Source organism: Odocoileus virginianus, chromosome 20 (genome assembly GCF_023699985.2).
Source record: "Odocoileus virginianus isolate 20LAN1187 ecotype Illinois chromosome 20, Ovbor_1.2, whole genome shotgun sequence".
NCBI lineage: Eukaryota > Metazoa > Chordata > Mammalia > Artiodactyla > Cervidae > Odocoileus > Odocoileus virginianus.
Genome location: NC_069693.1, coordinates 11,601,504 through 11,619,533, shown reverse-complemented (window position 1 = coordinate 11,619,533; position 18,030 = coordinate 11,601,504). Strand labels below are relative to the sequence as shown.

At 51.2% G+C, this 18,030-nt stretch overlaps 1 protein-coding gene across 1 annotated transcript; it reads left to right on the top strand.

Annotated features, from left to right (window-relative positions):
- The first annotated feature begins 78 nt into the window (after positions 1–78).
- Positions 79–17,845, top strand: ITPKC (inositol-trisphosphate 3-kinase C). The gene is made up of 7 exons (XM_020903844.2): positions 79–1,331; positions 5,894–5,993; positions 8,581–8,794; positions 10,232–10,436; positions 12,633–12,734; positions 13,349–13,420; positions 16,451–17,845. Exons 1-7 carry the CDS (start codon positions 198–200, stop codon positions 16,652–16,654), a joined length of 2,031 nt encoding a protein of 676 aa, XP_020759503.2. The 5' UTR covers positions 79–197; the 3' UTR covers positions 16,655–17,845.
- Positions 17,846–18,030: the final 185 nt, after the last annotated feature.

Genomic DNA, 18,030 nt, shown 5'->3' with positions numbered 1-18,030 from the left:
TCACGTCCGGCGAGGCGGGGCTTCGGGGCTTTCCCCGGGATGGAGGAGGGAGTATCGGTTAACCCCTCCGTGGCTGGGCGGGCTGGAGCTCCGAGGGCCGGAACCCACGAATTGGGGCTCCCCAGCCACACCCCTCGTGGGATTTAAAGGGACAGGAGGGGCTGGGCCCGGTCGAAGCCCGAACCTTGCGAAAGGGCATGAGGCGCTGCCCGTGCCGGGGAAGCCTGAGCGAGGCGGAGGCCCAGGCGCTGCCGGCGGCAGCCCGCATGGGACTGGCGGCGCCGCGAGGGGGGCGGCGACGGCAGCCAGGGCAGCAACGACCTGGGCCCGGAGCTGGGGGCTCGGTGGGGCGGCCGGAAGGGGGCGGGCCCCGGGCCCGGACCGAGGAGTCCAACCTCCACACCGAGTCCCAGAGCGCCAGCCTCGGGTTTGAGTCGGGGGCCGACGGACGGGCTGAGCCTGAAGCAGCTGGCCTCGGAGCGGAGACGGAGCGGCCCAACCCAACGACGGAGCCAGGCAAGTCCATTCTCCGGACACATCCAGGAGGGAGCAGCCACTGGTCAGAGCTGGAGACAGCCGGTGACTGGACGGAGACCGGGACAGATGGCTTTTGGGCTGATCCACACAGGACTGACCTCCATTCTCAGCCCCAGAGGGCTAACCTCTGGGCACAGCCAGGGGTTGACGGGCCCTGGACAGAACTAGAGATACATGGGTCACAGACCCAGCCAGAGAGGGCCAAGCCCAGGGCTGATAACCTCTGCACCCACCAGAACAGGTCAAGCGTCCGGACCCAGCCAGAGGGGGTCCCTCTCTCAACAGAGCCGGGTGCCGACAGCTCTTGGAAAGAACCGTTCACCGAGTGCTCCAGGACGCAAAAAGGTACCGAAGACTCCTGGACGGAGCTTCACGCTGATGGCTCCCAGATACAACAGGACACTGAAGCAGCCTGGAAGCAGCTTGACCCCGGTGGTTTCCCAACACAAGATACCGATGGCTTGTGGTCACAGCCCGGCACTGACGGACCCCAGACAGAGCCTAGGACAGACTGCTTTTTGGGGGAGCCCAACCAAGATGACTCATTAGAGGAACCAGAACACAGGGAGTTGGTGACTCACCTGTACTCTCACCTGGAGGGTAGCCCCCTGACCCCTGTGCCCCGCCTCATTATCACTCCGGAGACCCCTGAGCCTGAGGCTCAGCCAGGGGGCCCTCCCTCCCAGCTTGAGGCGGGCAGTGGGGGCTTCTCCTCTGCCTCCTCTTTCGACGAGTCTGAGGATGACGTGGTGGCTGGGGGCGGAGGTGCCAGCGACCCCGAGGACAGGTCTGGGGTGAGTGGGACCCACCCCGCCCTTGAGCCAGACCCCCACAGGCCCCATAGCCCACCCCCGACTCCCCCACCCCCGCCTTTCCTTTGAGAAGTTCTCTAGAACTCCACCAGCAGTTTTATCTCCAGGCACCTCTTCCATCCACCAACCTCTTCCCTCTGACGGCAGGGTTTCTAGCTCTCCAGGTGCCTTCCTCTTCATTCTCTCCTTCCCCCCGCCTCCAGTCCTGGGGTCTAAAATGGATGGCTGCTGGCCGACTTCATGGCACCCAGGAACCCCTAAAAGTTGTGTGAGTCCTGTGAGTATATACACATGCTTTTGCAGCAAGGGTCTGTGACTTCTGTTGGATCCTCTGGACAGTGTGTGATCCCCCCAGACTTTAAAGAATACTAGTTTAGGGAGACAAAGGGTGCACTTTCTACCCCACTTTGCTTAGTCTGGGGCCCGTAGCTGCCTTAAGGAATCATCAGCCTTCAACACCCCTAAGCTCATTCACTTCTGTAGGCAGCAAGCACCCAGTATTTTTTTCTTATCATTCTCAAAGGGCTGTGTGAACCCCAAATGCTCAGGGACCCCAGCCAAGGACTCTGCAATCTCCCCACTGCGCTGTCCCCAGCTCCCCAGAGTGCTCCTGCAATCTCTTGTTTACATTCTCCATCCTCAAGCTTGGGTGCGGTTCTCTGCCGGTGAATCAGGAGGGCTGGCAGGGCAGGTTCAGGGAGGGAGGGTCAGTGCAGAGGCAGGTATGAGAGCCTCCTATGGGTCAGCCTGCTGGACCATCCCATTGTCCTGGGGCCCCTGGCTGGAGTCTGCCCTGAGCCCTGCTCACCCCACATGCTTCGTTCTCTGAACATGCTCACACATGTGGCCGCAGATGTAAGAGACAGACCTGCCCCAGCTTGCCTGCGCTGACCCTCTGGGGCTCTGCTGTTGCTGTTCCCTCTCCCTATTCTCTCACCTCCTTGGCATCTCAGAGCAGCTGAGCTGAAGCGAATGAAGAAAAGAAAAAAAATAACAACTCTCAAAAAAAAAAAAAAAAAAAAAAGCAACAGCTCTCACTCGCTCATGCCCAGCCCTGTGCCAAGCTCTTTCACTGATTTATTTATTTTTTGGTTGCAGCTTGCTGCACAAGGGATTTAAGGTCCTCAATCAGAGATCAAACCGGCTCCCCCTGCACTGGGAGTGCAGAGTCCAAACCACTGGTCCGCCAGGGAAGTCTCTGTGCTGAGCTCTTTGCTTGTATCAACACATTTAAACTTCACAGCAGCCCTGTGAGGTAGATACTATTATCCCCATTTTACAGATGAGGAGACTGAAGCACAGAAACTCATCCAAAGTCACAGATCTTGGAAGACACAAATTCCAACTTTTACTGAACGCTAGGCACTTTTTCTCAGTGCTGTATATGTGTTAACTTGTTCAATTTTTATAATGGCGCTGTAAGTTTGGGATTATTGTCTCCATTTTACAGAGGGGACACTAAGGCCTAGATAGGTGAGATCACTTGCTTAGAGTCGGCCTCGTCCGGTCGGAGCCTAGATTCTAACTCAGTTCTGACTGAGTTGAAAACCCAGGCATTTTCACCCCTATAATGTGTGGATCCATTCCTCCTCATCTGCCTTCCTCTGGAGCCTTTCTGTCTTCAGTGTTTCCTCATCCTCTAGAATCTGCCTCCAGGGCCCAGCTGTGACCAACATTTGAAGGTGCCCAGCTCCAGAGTCTTCCATGGCTCCCCAGGGCTTTCCTGATAGCAATCAGGAGTTTGGTCCTGAGTTCAGAGCTTCCTGTCTCCAGGCTCCTTCCTCTGTTCAGCTTCCCTTCTCCCCTCCTGACCCCTTCTGCTGTTGCAATGGAGCCTAAGTACGAGCTGTTCCCCGAACACACTGCTGCCATCCTGCCTCCGATTGTTGCTCAAGCCATTCCCACCGCCCTGAATACCCCTCGCTTCCTGCTCCCTTCGTTTTGAAATCCCATCTGACCTTAAAGACCCAGCTACTTTCTTCCTTTCCTCCCCGCTTCCTTCCTTCTCACGTGCATCCTCCTAATCAGGCAACAGACAGTCCCCAAGTCCCTGCTATGTGTTTGGCTCCATGTTGGTTTTGCCGGGAACACAGCAGTGACCCAGATGCTGCCTGCATGGAGCTCCTAGGTCACTGGGAGGAGACAGACCCATCACCAGGTAGTGATAGCTCGGAGGGGTCAGGGCTGGGATGGGGGAGCCCACAGGGTTGTGGGAGTCCAGAGAAGGTGATTGGCCAGACCTAGGGTATCAGAGAGGGCTTCCTGGAGGTGGGGAGGGGGGCATGTGAGCTGAGGGCATGATATCTAAGACAGCCCAGATTAACCATCAGATCTAAGAAAAAAAGAGAGATAAAGAAGATACTGCTTCCCATACTGCTTATGATTAAAGGAAAGAGAAACATACTTTCAATCAACTTCCTTCAACCCAAACTATATTTTTGGAGTACTTATTCTGTGTCGGGCCATGACTGAGGACATGCTTGTAACCATGGTAACCTCAGTTCTGCCCTCAATCAAACCTTGTAATCTGGCAGGGCTGTAGTGGATAAGCCCAGGGCAGTGAAGGCAGACCAGAAGTAGAACCCCCAACACTACACTGTGTGATTTAGGCAGGTGACTTCACCCCTCTGGGTCTGTTTCTGCCCATGTAATACAGTCAACAATTCTCCTGGGGTGGTGTTTTTAGGATTAGGTGGGTTATGCCACGCTGAGCCTTTGTCATTGTGCCTGGAATATTCCAGGTGCTTAGTAAACAGGAACCTTCATTCATCACCTCCTCTCCATGGCTGGCAGCTGGAGAAGGGAGGGAAGAGCCCTTCCTGAGTCCTGCAGTCCCACTCCCTGGTCTGTGTTTGACCTTCCCACCATCCATTAGATGTCTGCTAGGTAACAGGGCTTCAGGGTATAGGAGATAACATGGCTTTGACTCTCAGGTGGAGGGAGATGAGCCACGTAGGTTTTTTTCTCTGAACACAACTCGTTTTCCCAATCCTTGCTAAGAGTTTGGTATGTGTTTGGAGCAGAGAAGGTATTTGTGTGTGTGTGCGCGCCTATGTGTAGAGCTTCCCAGGTGGCACTAGTGGTAAAGAACCCACCTGCCAATGCAGGAGACATAAGAGATTCGGGTGCAGTTCCTGGGTCAGGAAGATCCCCTGGAGGGCATGGCAACCCACTCCAGTATTGTTGCCTGGGAAATCTCATGGACAGAGAAGCCTGGTGGGCTACAGTCCACAGGGTCACACAGAGTCGGACAGGACTGAAGCGACTTAGTATGCATGTGCTCACGCACACACACACGTGCGCGTGTGTGTGTGTATGCACATGGGCGTGTGTGTGCATATGCAGTGAACTCAGGCACTAACCAGTTCTCAAGATGCTCTTGGTTGAGTCAATAGGATACAACTAAATCCTTGTTTTCTGTTTGCTTCTCTTTTATTTGCTGTGACCACTTTTTCTCTGCATCTATGTTTCATTTTCTTTCTCTGTCATTGCTGTGTCTCCCATTCTGTTTCTGTTTCTTTGTCTTCTAGTAACTCTGTGTCAGTGGGAGGAGGTCAGGACTGCTGTAGTGCAAACAGCACCCAAACATAGTGACTTGGAGCAACAAAGGATTTTTCTGTTTTGGCTGTGTTGCTTGTGAGATCTTAGTTCCCTGACCAGGGATTGAACACGGGTCCTCAGCAGTGATGAGTGAGGTGAGGGGCCCCTGCTCCATGCTGTCTTCACTCAGCTTCTGTTTCTCTTCCCACAGTGCCCTGCCCCCCTTCCTTCTTTAATAGGAAAAAGAACATGGAGTCAGTCGGTGGCTTTAAGACTCCACCTAAAAGTGACACTTGCAGTCACATTTCATTGGCCAAAGCTCAGTTCACGAGGGCAGGGGTATTCCTGGCGGGGAGACAGGCCTGAGGCCTTCAGTGGGCAGCTGTTGGGGCTGCCACAGTCTCTGTCTCTGTCCCTGTCATCACTGTCCCCCGTCTCTATTTCTCTCTCTGTTGTTCGGCTTCTGTCCATCAGCTCCTTTATCATTTTCCCTGAGAGACCTGCCTTCATTCAGGAACAGCAGGCTCCCCCATTTTTGGTGTGTGTATGTCGTGGAAAGATTTGGGGGGGTTGCTGGTGACTGCAATAAAACCTAGCCTATCTTTACTCCTTTGAGAAGGACAGAGAGACACAGATAGAAAGTGATCCCACTGAGGGACTTCCCTGGTGGTCCAGTGGTTAAGACTCTGTGCTCCCAATATAGGGTTCGATCCCTGACTGGGGGAGATCCCTTATGCTGTGCAGCCAAAAAAAAAAAAAAAAGTGATGACACTGAGATAAATGGCAAGGGACTCTTCTCCTTTGCTGAGGCTTTGGGGGTGCTCATGATTACTAAAGTAAGTGAGCTTTGCTCACCCCAATGAGCTTAAGCCCAGTGATCCCAGGAAGACCCCCTGGCCCTTGGAAAGACCCCAGGCTGCCCCTTGGTTCCCTCTCAGGGCACTCGCCTCATCCCCCTCCCTACCTGGCCTCAGCCCTGACCCCACCCTCTTTGTCCTACACAGAATAAGCCGTGGAAGAAGCTGAAGACGGTTCTGAAGTATTCGCCCTTTGTGGTCTCCTTCCGAAAACACTACCCTTGGGTCCAGCTGTCTGGACACTCTGGTGAGAGCGGACAGGGAGAAGGGTGACTGGGGGCAGGCTGGGCTGGGCAGAGAAGCCTGGGCGGGGAAGGAACCGTTCTTTGTACTTTAGGTCCCCCATCTGTAAAATGGGCTCAGTGACAGATTCCAGTTCCTGGAACTGTTGTAGCATGTGCTTAGGCCTGGGCCAGGCCATTCATCCCTCAGGATGGAGGGCTGTCTCCTGTTAGCCTGGTGTCAGGGTGGTGGGGGGCAAATCTTTGACCACGGAGACAGAGGGGCCTGAGCTCGAATCCGAGTTCTGCTCTTTATTTGTGGATGGCTCTGGGCAAGTTACTTTCCCTCACTGAGGCCCTAGCCCTCCTAAATGGCAGTTCCCAGTCCCTGTCCCCATCCTGTGTCTGGAGCAGAGTAGGCCCCCAGGAAACAACAGCTATGGGGCTTCCCTGTTGGCTCAGTGGTAAAGAACCCGCCTGCTAATGCAAAAGATGGGGGTTCGATTCCTGGGTGGGGAAGATCCTCTGGAGAAGGAAATAGCAAGCCACTTGTATTCTTGCCTGGGAAATCCCATGGACAGAGGAGCCTGGCGGGCTACAGTCCATGGGGTTGAAAAGAGTTGGACTCAGTTTAGCAGCTAAACAACAATAAACAACAGCTTTAATGTCCCCCGTCCCCCCCCCCCCCTCCCCCCCAGGACCTAGCACAGTGTCTTAAGCACATAGTAGCATGAGGCCAAGCATCTAGCATTTTTGGTAAAGGGCTAGATAATAAATACAAAGTACTCAGCTCTGTTGTTGCAACACATAAGCAGATATAGATAATGTGTTCCAATAAAGCTTTTTTGTTTTCTTCTTTTTACAAAAATAGGCAGTGGGCTGGACTAGACAAATTGTTCCCATCAACAAAGGGAAGGGAACTTATCTTCCTGTTCATCCTCAGATCTGAGTCAGAGAAAGGCAAAATCTCCACCCCCCTCACCCCCTGCCCCCGGCCCCCCTTGCTGCCCCACAAAACTGTCAACACAGGCCTGCCATCTGTATGTATCCTAGTTACTATTGCTGAGTTTAAAAAAACTGAAAACAGAAAATTCAAAGCTTAGTGGTTAAAAAAAAAAAACGTAGTGGAATAAAACAACCATATTATTACACTCATAAGTTTTGGGTGATACCTGGGAATTCAGACAGAGCATAGCAGGGATGACTTACTGCTGCGCCATGATACCTGGGAACTCAGCTAGGACAATGGAAGGCTGCAGGCTGGAAACCTTTGGAGATTCATTCATTCACACACCAGGCAGTTGATGCTGGCTGTTGGCTGGTTCTCCATTGGGGCTGCCAGCTGGAAAGCCCATATGTGACTTCTCTGTGTGGCTGCTTGGGCTTCCTCACAGTATAGTGGCCTCAGCAGTCAGATTTCTTACTTGGTAGCTCAGGACTGAAAGGCAAGGGTCTGTGACAACAAAGTGGAGGCTGCGTCTCAGACTCTGAAGTCATAGTGTTGCTTCTGCCATAAGAAGCAAGATTCTGTCAAAATCAAGGGGAAAGGAATTAAAGAATTAGATTCTACTTCTTGATTGGAGTGGCAAAATTCTAGACGAGCATGTGTACATGAGCTACTCTTTACTTATCATATATATATGATGAAAACAAAACAAATGCCCCAGGAGAAGGGTTCGTGATTACTGTTACAGACATTTTGGAAAATATAATCTGAAAATACTATCTGCCTCAGTAAAAATTTGTCATTCTAATCTACACTATCTGCATGGCCCAGGAAATGCCAGATTTGTGAATTAACCAGGTCCATTTGTTAGCACTCTGGGACTCCAAGGTGAAACAAATTCGAATGTGCTCTGGAGAGTCATGCTCTTGACTCAGCTCTCACAAAGGTTCTCACAGTTGATCGTGAGCTCATAATCCAAAATTACAAAACAAATGAGGACATAGTGTGCTGGGAACCCGACTCTGTTTAAACAAAAATGCAGAACTAGGCCCTTCCTTCACCAACTCTGGCCAAGATTTTTTTTTTAATTGAGGGATAATTGCTTTACAGTATTTTGTGGTTTTCTGTCATACATCAACAAGAGTCAGCCATAGGTACACCCATGTCCCCTCCTTCCCAAAACTCTCTCCTATCTCCCTCCCCATTGCACCCTTTTAGATTGTCAGAGAGCACCTGTTTGAGTTCCCTGAGTGCTACAGCAGATTCCCACTGGCTCCCTATTTTACATATGGTATTGTAAGTTTCCATGTTACTCTGTGGATACATCTCACCCTCTCCCCTCCCCCCATGTTTATAGGTCCATTCTCTATGTCTGTTTCTCCATTGCCTCCCTGAAAAATAAATCCATCTTTTTAGATTCCATATATATGCATCCGTATACAATATTTATATTTCTCTTTCTGACTTACTTCAATATAATAGGCTCTAGGTTCATCCACCTCATTAGAACTGATTCAAATACATTCCCCTGGCCAAGATTTTGAGAGCTGCAGGGAGGGAGATAAAGTATTGCAGACGGGTCAGGCAAGATGATGGTGGCCAGGATCTGAGACACACGGGGAGGTGGCTCATTCAGTTTCTGACCCTCTTGTTGCTGGTGCTCATAGGGAACTTTCAGGCAGGGGAAGATGGTTGGATTCTGAAGCGTTTCTGTCAGTATGAGCAGCACAGCCTGGAGCAGCTGATGCACGACCCCCTGCGGCCTTTTGTGCCAGCCTACTATGGCGTGGTGCATCGGGAGGGCCAGACCTTCAATCAGATGGAAGATCTCCTGGCAGACTTTGAGAACCCCTCCATCATGGACTGCAAGATGGGCAGCAGGTAGGTTCAGGGGCAGCCATGGGGCAGAAGTGAAGGGTTGGGTGGATGTTTTTGAAGATAGCACCAAACTGATCTTCTTTTTCTTTTTAAACAATACTTATTTATTTCGCCATACCTGGTCCAACTTGTGGCATGTGGGATTTAGTTCCTTAACCAGGGATCAAACTGGGCCCCCAGTACTGGGAGCACAGAGTCTTAGCCACTGGACCACCAGGGAAGTCTTAAGCCAATCTTCAAAGTGATTGTATTAGCATCCTTTCCCGCCAGCAGTGTATGAGAATTCCAGTTGTTCTGTCTTGTCATCAATGCTTTATATTACCTGTTTTACTACTTTTAGCTATCTTGGTGTATATCTCTTTATTTTTTTAATTTCTGTTTCTCTGATGACCAAAGAAGTTAAGCATTGATTAGCCATTTGGATATCCTCTTTTGAAAAATGCCCATTTTACTATTTCGTTTTGCCCATTTTTTGACCAGGCTCTCTTCTTGTTATAAAGATTTGTAATTCTTTATATATTCTGGATACAGGTCCTTTGCTGGAGATACAAACACACACACACACACACACACACACACCATTCTCTCTCTCTCTAGCTCTCCCATTTTACTCTCTTAATGTCTTTTGATAAACAAAAGTACTTTTAATGTAGTACAGTTTATCAATTTATTTCATTATGGTTAGTAGCTTTTAAAGAAATCTGCCTACTTTAAGATCACGATGATCTCCTGTGTTTTCTTCTATAAGCTTTGTTTTTTAAAAAAAATATTTATTTATTTTTGACTGTGCTGGGTCTTTGTTGCCGTGGGGGCTTTTCTCTAGTTGCAGCGAGTAGGGGCTACTCTCTAGTTGTGGTGCACAGGCTTCTCATTGCAGTGGCTTCTCTTTGTTGCAGAGCACGGGCTCTAGGGTGTGCAGGCTCAGTAGTAGATGTGGTTCCTGGGCTCTAGAGCACAGGTTCAATAGTTGTGGCATGTGGGCTTAGTTGCTCTGTGGCATGTGGGATCTTCCTGGACCAGGGGTCAAACCTGTATCTCCTGCTCTGGCAGGCAGATTCTTTACTACTGAGGTACCAGGGAAGCCCCTACAAGCTTTGTTTTAACTTTCACATTTAGATCCGCAATCCATCTAGATGTAATTTTTATATATGGTGTGAGGCAGGGATCGAGGTTCATTTTCCCTTTCCATATGGATATCCTGTTGACCCAGTATCATCGATTGAAAAGACTAGTCTTTCCCCACTGAATTGCAGTGCCTTCCTCATCATAAATCGGGTGAATGTACTTGTGTGTCTGTTTGTGGACTCTGTCCCAGTCCATTGATCTATTTGTCTATTCTTGTGCCACACTGTAGTTTTATAACACTCCTTGATATCAGGGAGTAAAAGTCCTCCAGTTTTGTTCTTCACAGTTTCCCTTGTTACATCCTTTGTGTCCCAGGACCTACCTGGAGGAGGAGCTGGTGAAGGCGCGAGAACGGCCCCGGCCCCGGAAGGACATGTATGAGAAGATGGTGGCTGTGGACCCCGGGGCCCCCACCCCCGAGGAGCATGCCCAGTGTGCGGTCACCAAGCCCCGCTACATGCAGTGGAGGGAGACCGTGAGCTCGACGTCCACCCTGGGCTTCCGGATCGAGGGCATCAAGGTGAGGCCCAGGAGCTGCTGGCCTGTTTCCGGAGGGCTGAGAGCTAGGTCTGAGACAGAGTGACAGAAAAACCAACCAACTAGGATGTCAGAAGAAAACTGGAAAGATGCCTGATTTGGAGAGCGAGCAGGAGACTGCAGAGGATGGAAAAACAGGCCGGAGAGGTCCGCTTCTCTGTTCCTGCCATGTCTGTCACAGACCAAATTTTGTTTATCTACCTGCCTGAAAATCTCTTGATTCCATCTTCTTTCCCCCTCCCGAGGCCCTGTCCGAGTCCAGCCCCATCTTCTCGTACCCCAGCCCCTCTGGGCTCCCGGATGCTGAACTCACCCACTCTGATCCATCATCCGACACAGCAGCTGGATGGGCTTTTTTCTCCTTATGCAGAAAAGTTTTCTCTTTCTTCTTCTTTTTTTGTAAATTAAATCTATAGCTATCCACCACAGTTTGAAAGTCAAAATAATGTAAAAGAAATCTCTCTCCCAACCCTGTTGCTCTCCTTCCTGTTCTGTGCCCGCCCCCCGCCTCCAACCCCACACCTGCTCATGGGGAACCACTTGATCAGTTTCTTATATTTCTTCCTGTATATACAAACAAATGCAGCTGTGTATCCTACATTTTCCTCCCTTTCTTAAAAAGATGGCATGGTCCTGGAGAGTTTTCCTTATCATTGCAGAGAGAGATAGATTTTCCTCTCTCCCTCCTTCCTTCCTTTTCCCACTGTATTAGCTCTCTGTGGGTGTGCCACAAGCCCCTATAGATGGCACAGTGAAGTACTTTCATTTCTTTGAAAGGGTCCTCCTGTCTCCTGCCACAGGCCCTCTGCACTTGCTGTTTCCTGTGCCAGGGCTACTCTTCCCCTTTCCCCTGGTTGACTGACTCTCAGTTATTTTCCAATCTCCTTCCAAATTCCACTTCTTCTGGAAAGCCCTCCTTGATTTCTGTCCTACTAGTTCAGGGCCTCTCTTTACCTCCTTATAACTTCCTATATACTCCCTTATCTTATCTCCCTTTATGATGATCTTATTCAGTGTCTGCCTCCCTCATCTGATTATACCTGTGCTGTTACCTCTATGTTACCATTGCCCACAGGGCACCTGGCTGGCATAGCCTGGTAGGATGACTCAGGGGGCCCTTTGTACCTCTCTCAGATGTAACAAATAACATTATTCTCCTTTATTTTATTGCTTCTCTGCCTTTTGACTAAGATCAAGTGTAGCATGAGAGCTTTTCAGATGGCCCAGTGGTAAAGAATCCACCTGCCAATGCAGGAGATGCAAGACACGCAGGTTCGATCCCTGGGTAGGGAAGATCCCCTAGAGTTGTTGAGTCGCTAAGTCGTGTCTGACTCTTTGTGACCCCATGGACTGCAGCACTCTAGGCTTCCTTCTCCTTCGCCATTTTCCAGAGCTTGCTTAAACTCACATCCATTGAGTTGGTGATGCCATCCAACCATCTCATCCTCTATCACCCCCTTCTTCTCCTGCCCTCAGTCTTTTCCAGCATCAGGGTCTTTTCCAGTGAGTTGGCTCCTCACTTTAGGTGGCCACAGTATTGGAGCTTCAGCTTCAGTATCAGTCCTTCCTAATGAATATTCAGCGTTGATTTCCTTTAGGATTGACTAGTTTGAGCTCCTTGAAGTCCAAGGGACTCTCAAGAGTCTTCTCTAGCACCACAGTTCCAAAGCATCTCCAATATTCTTGCCTGAAAATTTCCATGAACAGAGGAGCCTGACGGGCTACAGTCCATGGGGTCACAAAGAGTCAGACACGACTCAGTGACTGAGCACTTTATTGAGTGGTGCCCAGCACTGTGCTATGGATCCTACACACTCAGGCTCTCCTAATCCTTATACCAGCTTTAGGAGGTGGATATTAACACAATCCCATTTTCCAGATGAGGAAATCAAGGTTGAGGCAGGTGAAATGACTTGCTCAAGACCACTGAGTTAGAGAGTATCAGAGCCATGATTCAAAGCCACATCCAAGCCTCTCCAAAGCCCACTTGGCTAGAGCAGTTCAGCCACGGGGTTCAAGGTCAGAGCCGAAGGACTGGTTGCTCAGGAGTCTGACCAGGTGGGCTGCTTCCCCTGACCAGCAAGCCAGCCTGGAGGCAGGTAGTTGCCCCCCAGAGGTGTCTGAGGCTGCTTGGTGTTGGGTGTGGGAAGGAAAACCCATGACACCCCTCGTCTTGCAGAAAGCTGATGGGACCTGCAACACTAACTTCAAGAAGACGCAGAAGCTGGAGCAGGTGACAAAGGTGTTGGAGGATTTTGTGGATGGGAACCACACAATCCTGGTGAGCAGGACACCCATGCCCCCATATTTAGAAGCGTAGGACTGCCACATCCTTGTTCCTCCCATGTTAACCATCTTTTGCTTTGGCTGACACTGCGCTGGCATTGTTCACTATCTTGTCACGGTTGGCAGGGCCAGGAGCACCCTGCTGTCATGTCTGGTGGCTGCCTCAGTCTCAGCTCCAGGCTTGATTGCCCAGCAGGCTGGCCTGGGCTTGTTCTCACAGTAGAAGCAGCAGGACAAGAGAGCAAGTGAAAAAGCAAGGTCTCTCAATGACTGGGCTCAGAATGGCCACCTTCATACCTGCAAGGTTCTATTGATCAAAGCAACTCATATGACCAAGCCTAGATTATAAAGGAAAGAGTCTGCCTCTTGATAGGAAAAGCTGCTAGGAATTATGGGCATTCATATAATCTACCAGCTACACTCTTGTCTGTGCCACCCTGATGCCTCCAATCCTGCCCCCCCCCCTCCCATTTCCCCATGGCTCCTCTCATCTCATCCTGCCTGGGGTCTAACCACTCCTTTGGGGGAATGAGATGGAGTCAGATCTCAAGGTGGGTAAGGACCCACAAAGTCCATGAACTAACAAAAAATCTTCCCTTTCACCCACAGAGAAAGTATGTGGCACGCCTAGAAGAACTTCGTGAAGCTCTGGAGAGCTCCCCCTTCTTCAGGACCCACGAGGTGCGCTGCCATGGGAACAGAGGGCCCTGTGTGTGTAGGGTATCTGGGTCCAGGTGGCCTCAGGAGAAACCGCTGACAGGGTCACCTGCCAAAGCTATAAAAGGAGACCCTGAGGGAATTCCCTGGTGGTCTGGTGGTAAAGACTCTCACTGCTGAGGGCCTGGGTTCAATCCCCAGCTGGGGAACTAAGATCCCACAAGACTTGTGGCACATCCAAAACAAAAAACCAAGAGGCCCCTCCCCCAGGTTTGGGGGGTTTGCTTCTTTAGGGTAAGCAGCATTAGGGATTTCAGGGAGGGGGACAGTTAGGAGCATGGACTGCAGGCAGCTGGCCTGGGATGAAGGCTGGCCCGGCCATGTGACCCTGGGCATATGACCTGCCCTTCTTGGGCCTTGGTTTCCTCCTGATACAGGAAGGGAAAATAGTACCTTCCTTATGGAGCTGCTGAGATGGACCTGAGCGAATACAGAGTGCTGTTCAGAGTGCAGAAAAGTTCCCAGCTCTTGTGATGATTTGTAGCCATAATTATTATTTAACATAATTTTTCTTTATTTTTGGCTGCATCAGGTCTTAGCTGTGGCACGTGAGATCTTTGTTCTGGTGCTCAGGCTCAGTTGCTCTGGGGCATGTGGAATCTTAGTTCCCCAACTACGGATTGAACCTAAGTTCCCTGCATTGGAAGGCAGATTCTTTTCTCATTGAAGAAAATAATTTTATTTATTTTTGTATCTTTGGCTGCACTGGGACTCTAGCTGCAGAGAGCAGGGGCTACTCTCTAGTTGTGGTGCAAGGGCTTCTCACTGCAGTGGCCTCTCTTGTTGTGGAGTGTGGGCTCTGGAGCATGTGGGCTCAGTCAGTACAGTTCCTGGGCTCTAGTGCACAGGCTTAATCGTTGCGCATGCATGGGCTTAGCTGCTTCACTGCATGTGGGATCTGGAATGCAGATTCTTAACCACTGCATTGCCAGGGAAGTCTCCATGATTACTTACAGTTATTGTTCCCTGCATTCCTCCTTTGGCAGCTCTCCCCCTCCCTTTCCCAGCCTGTGTCTCTTTGGAAGCTGTCACCTCTCTGGGGCTGTCTCAGGAAGTCTGTGGTGATGTCACCAGGTGTATCTCCACGCTCTTCCATCTCTCTCATCCAAGTCCCTCTCTCTTCTTTCTCCTGTTATCACTGACAGATGAAAGAGCCACATTTGGGAGTCGGGCGGGCCCGTGTTTGAACCCCAGCTGCCTGGGCAGTGGGTCTGCAGGCCTGTCTCCTGACCCGTAGGACAGGGTACCAGTAGCACCTGCCTCCTGGGTGTTGTGAAGTTTAAGTGGATTAACTTAGGTAAAGCCCAGCCCACAGGAAACCCTCAGTGTGTGCCAGTTTTTACTGTCACATTTGTCATCAGTGACCATCACCCTCATCATCGTCACTGCCTTTGAGCTTCACATGCGAGGCACAAAGAGGAGGCTTGGGGACTTTGTCTCTTCTATCCTCGTGTTTGGTTTCACTTGACTGGTGACTAGAATCTGAAAAAAAAACGAGTTGCCAAGATTTAAAATCTGAGACTTCACACCAAAACCGGGATTTCTAGTTCCCTTTGGACCACAGGAGACGTGGCAGTCCTGGGCCCCTCCCTATATGCCAACAGCCGTCCACACCTGGGCGGCGTCGCCTCTCCTGACAGCCATCTGCTCAGCTGCCCCATCATCTGGGTTCTCTGGAAGAACTGATGTTTGAAACCCAACTAGAACAAGGGAGGGGCTTGCAAACCTGGTTAGACAAGAGGAAGGAATGTGTGCTAATTAAAAAGAAAAAATTGTTTTATCTATTTATTTTTGGCTGTGCTGGGTCTTCACAGCTGCTGCTTGAGCTTTCTCTAGTTGCAGAAAGCGGGGGCTGCCTTCGTTGCGGTGTGCAGGCTTCTCATTGCAGTGGCTTCTCTTGTTGCAGAGCACAGGCTGTAGGGCACGTGTGCTTCAGTAGTTGTGGTTCCCGGGCTCTCGTGCACAGGATCACTAGTTGCGGCGCGCCGACTTAGCTGGTCCACAGCATGTGAGATCTTCCTGGACCAGGGATCAAACCCATGTCTCCTGCATTGGCAGGCAGATTCTTTACCACTTAGTCTCCAGGGAAGCCCTGTATTTCTAATTAAAAAAAAAAAAAAAAAGCCCAGTATCTCCCTAGGGCGGTGTGCCCAGCTCCACAAGGCAGTTTGTGAGCTGTGGAACATGGAATGCTGCAAAGATCCCAGGAGGGAGGGGCTCTTACCATCATCCCCATTCTACAGATGAGGAAACAGCCTGGAAAAAAGGAAGCCCCTTGCCTCGGGTCGCCAGTAGCAATTCCCTGGGTCTGAGCAGCTGCTGCCTCTTACCCTGAGGAGGCATTATCCACACCCTCAGTCCCCACCAGGCTCCTCTGACCCATTTAGGATCCTGCAGGCATTGGATTTTGTACCCCAGTTTGAAAAGGGGTAACAGCTAACACTGTTTTACATTAAATTTTTTTTTATTTTAGCTGTGTCAGGTCTCAGTTACAGCTCTTGGGCTTCTCTAGTCATTGACTTCTTTCTAGTTGCATTGCACAGGCTTAGGAGTTGCAGCACTGGGGCTTAGTTGTCCGAGTCCTTGTCCCTTGCATTGCAATGCAGATTCTTAACCACTGGACCACCAGGGAAATCCCTATTTTGCATTTGTTTATACAGGCCAGTCTTCTAAGAGCTTTATGTGGATTACTTCCTATATATAATATGCATAGCAGTCTTCGATGTAAATGGTACTTTTTCCATTATTCCCTCTTTGTATGTGATGACATAGAGATAAGGAGAGTTAAAAGTCCCCTGCCCAACTGTGGCAAAAAAAAAGAAAAGAAGAGTCCCCTGCCCAGAGCCCTGCAGCCTGTAAGTGGCAGAGCTGGGGCTTGAACCCAGGCAGCCTGGCTCCAAAGTCCATGCTATCAGCCACCCTCTCAGCTGTCTGCTGGGGCAGGGACCTTGGCCGTGCCTGCCCCTCCCTTTAACCTCATCTCTCCCTCTGCAGGTGGTAGGCAGTTCCCTCCTCTTTGTTCACGACCACACCGGCCTGGCCAAGGTCTGGATGATCGACTTCGGCAAGACTGTGGCCCTGCCTGACCACCAGACGCTCAGCCATCGGCTGCCCTGGGCTGAGGGCAACCGTGAGGATGGCTACCTCTGGGGCCTGGACAACATGATCTGCCTCCTCCAGGGCCTGGCCCGAAGTTGACCTGCTCCTCCATAACCAGGTTCATTTACTGGATGGTGCCCATCTGACTGGAGGGGCCCCGAGATGCGAGGGGGCCTGAGGTCAGCCACAGGGGAGCTGAAGTCCAGGGATGGGAGAGGTTGCATCGCACACCACACAAGACCAGAGTGGAAGATCCGAAGGGCCTTGGAGATGGGGGTGGGGCCTGCCCCACCCTTTGACGAGATGGGAGGTTATTAAGAACCGGAGAGGCAGTGTGACCTGGCTGGGGTCTGCAGTTGAGTCAGAACCAGACTGGGCCCCTGACCAGCCAGGAGGGAATGCAGAGGCTGCAGCTAAACCACGCGCCCTGAAAGAACACAGTGCACATGATTGCACAGTACAGGCGTGACCTCGGGCCTGTCACCACATGAGTGACTGTAACCACAGCCCCTCCCTCTGCGGGCTGGTTGCTGGCGGGCCGGGAGAACCAGACCTCATTAGTGAAAAAACGCAGCAGCTCTCCTCCCACCCAGCAGAGTTACAGCCCCCACTCTTCATCTGGGGGCTGCCAAGGCTGGCAGAGGCTCTGAGGGTGTGGTGCTGGGGGTCGGGCCTGAGAGCTGACACTGCTGGGCAGGGCTTGGTTCACCCTGTCCTACCTGCCCTTGGCCACGAGTTCCTCCCCTGCTCCTGGGAGAACTGCTGACCCCCTGCCGACCGAAACCACAGCCACATCCCATGCCGCCACCGTGACAGCACCACCTCGATCCTCAGGCACCAGCCTCAGCCTGGGGACTTCCTCCTTCTGCCCTCTGCCCTCTTCTGTCTCCTTCCTCCTAGCGGGCTGCGGTCACAGGAAGGGCTTTCAGACGCCAGGCAGACTTGGGCCTGGCTTGGGACCCAGCCACTTTCCTCAGTGCCCCCTCTCTGGCCTCTGCTGAGAAGATGCCCTGCTTGACTGGGCTTGAGGTGCAGGGTGGGTGGGGCTGGCAACTTGGTCCAAACCAAAAGACCCCAGCACCCTGAGGTGTGGGTGGAGCCCCTCCCCCTCAGCCAAAGCTCTGGAGTGGTCTTCCAGGCTGAGGGTTGCTCCTTTTCTACTGACCATCTTTATACTTATTTATACGAGAGAGGCAGTTGTTAGATGGGGCCGCGCTAGGGATCAGGAGGCAACATCGCTTCACTGCCTTCCCCCTGTGACAACACCCCAATAAACACATTCGTAGTCCACTTCGTGGAGTCTTTCTTTTGTAGAGTCTTTTTTTTTTTTGTATCTGAAGCTTATGGGCTCAAAGCTCATAATTTGAGCGTCAGCGCTGCACGGGGTGAGGGGATAATGACAGGTCTCAGGTAGAAGTGGGCTCAGAGCTGGTGATTCATTCATCAGCTTCACTGAGTTGCTACTCCTGTGCCTG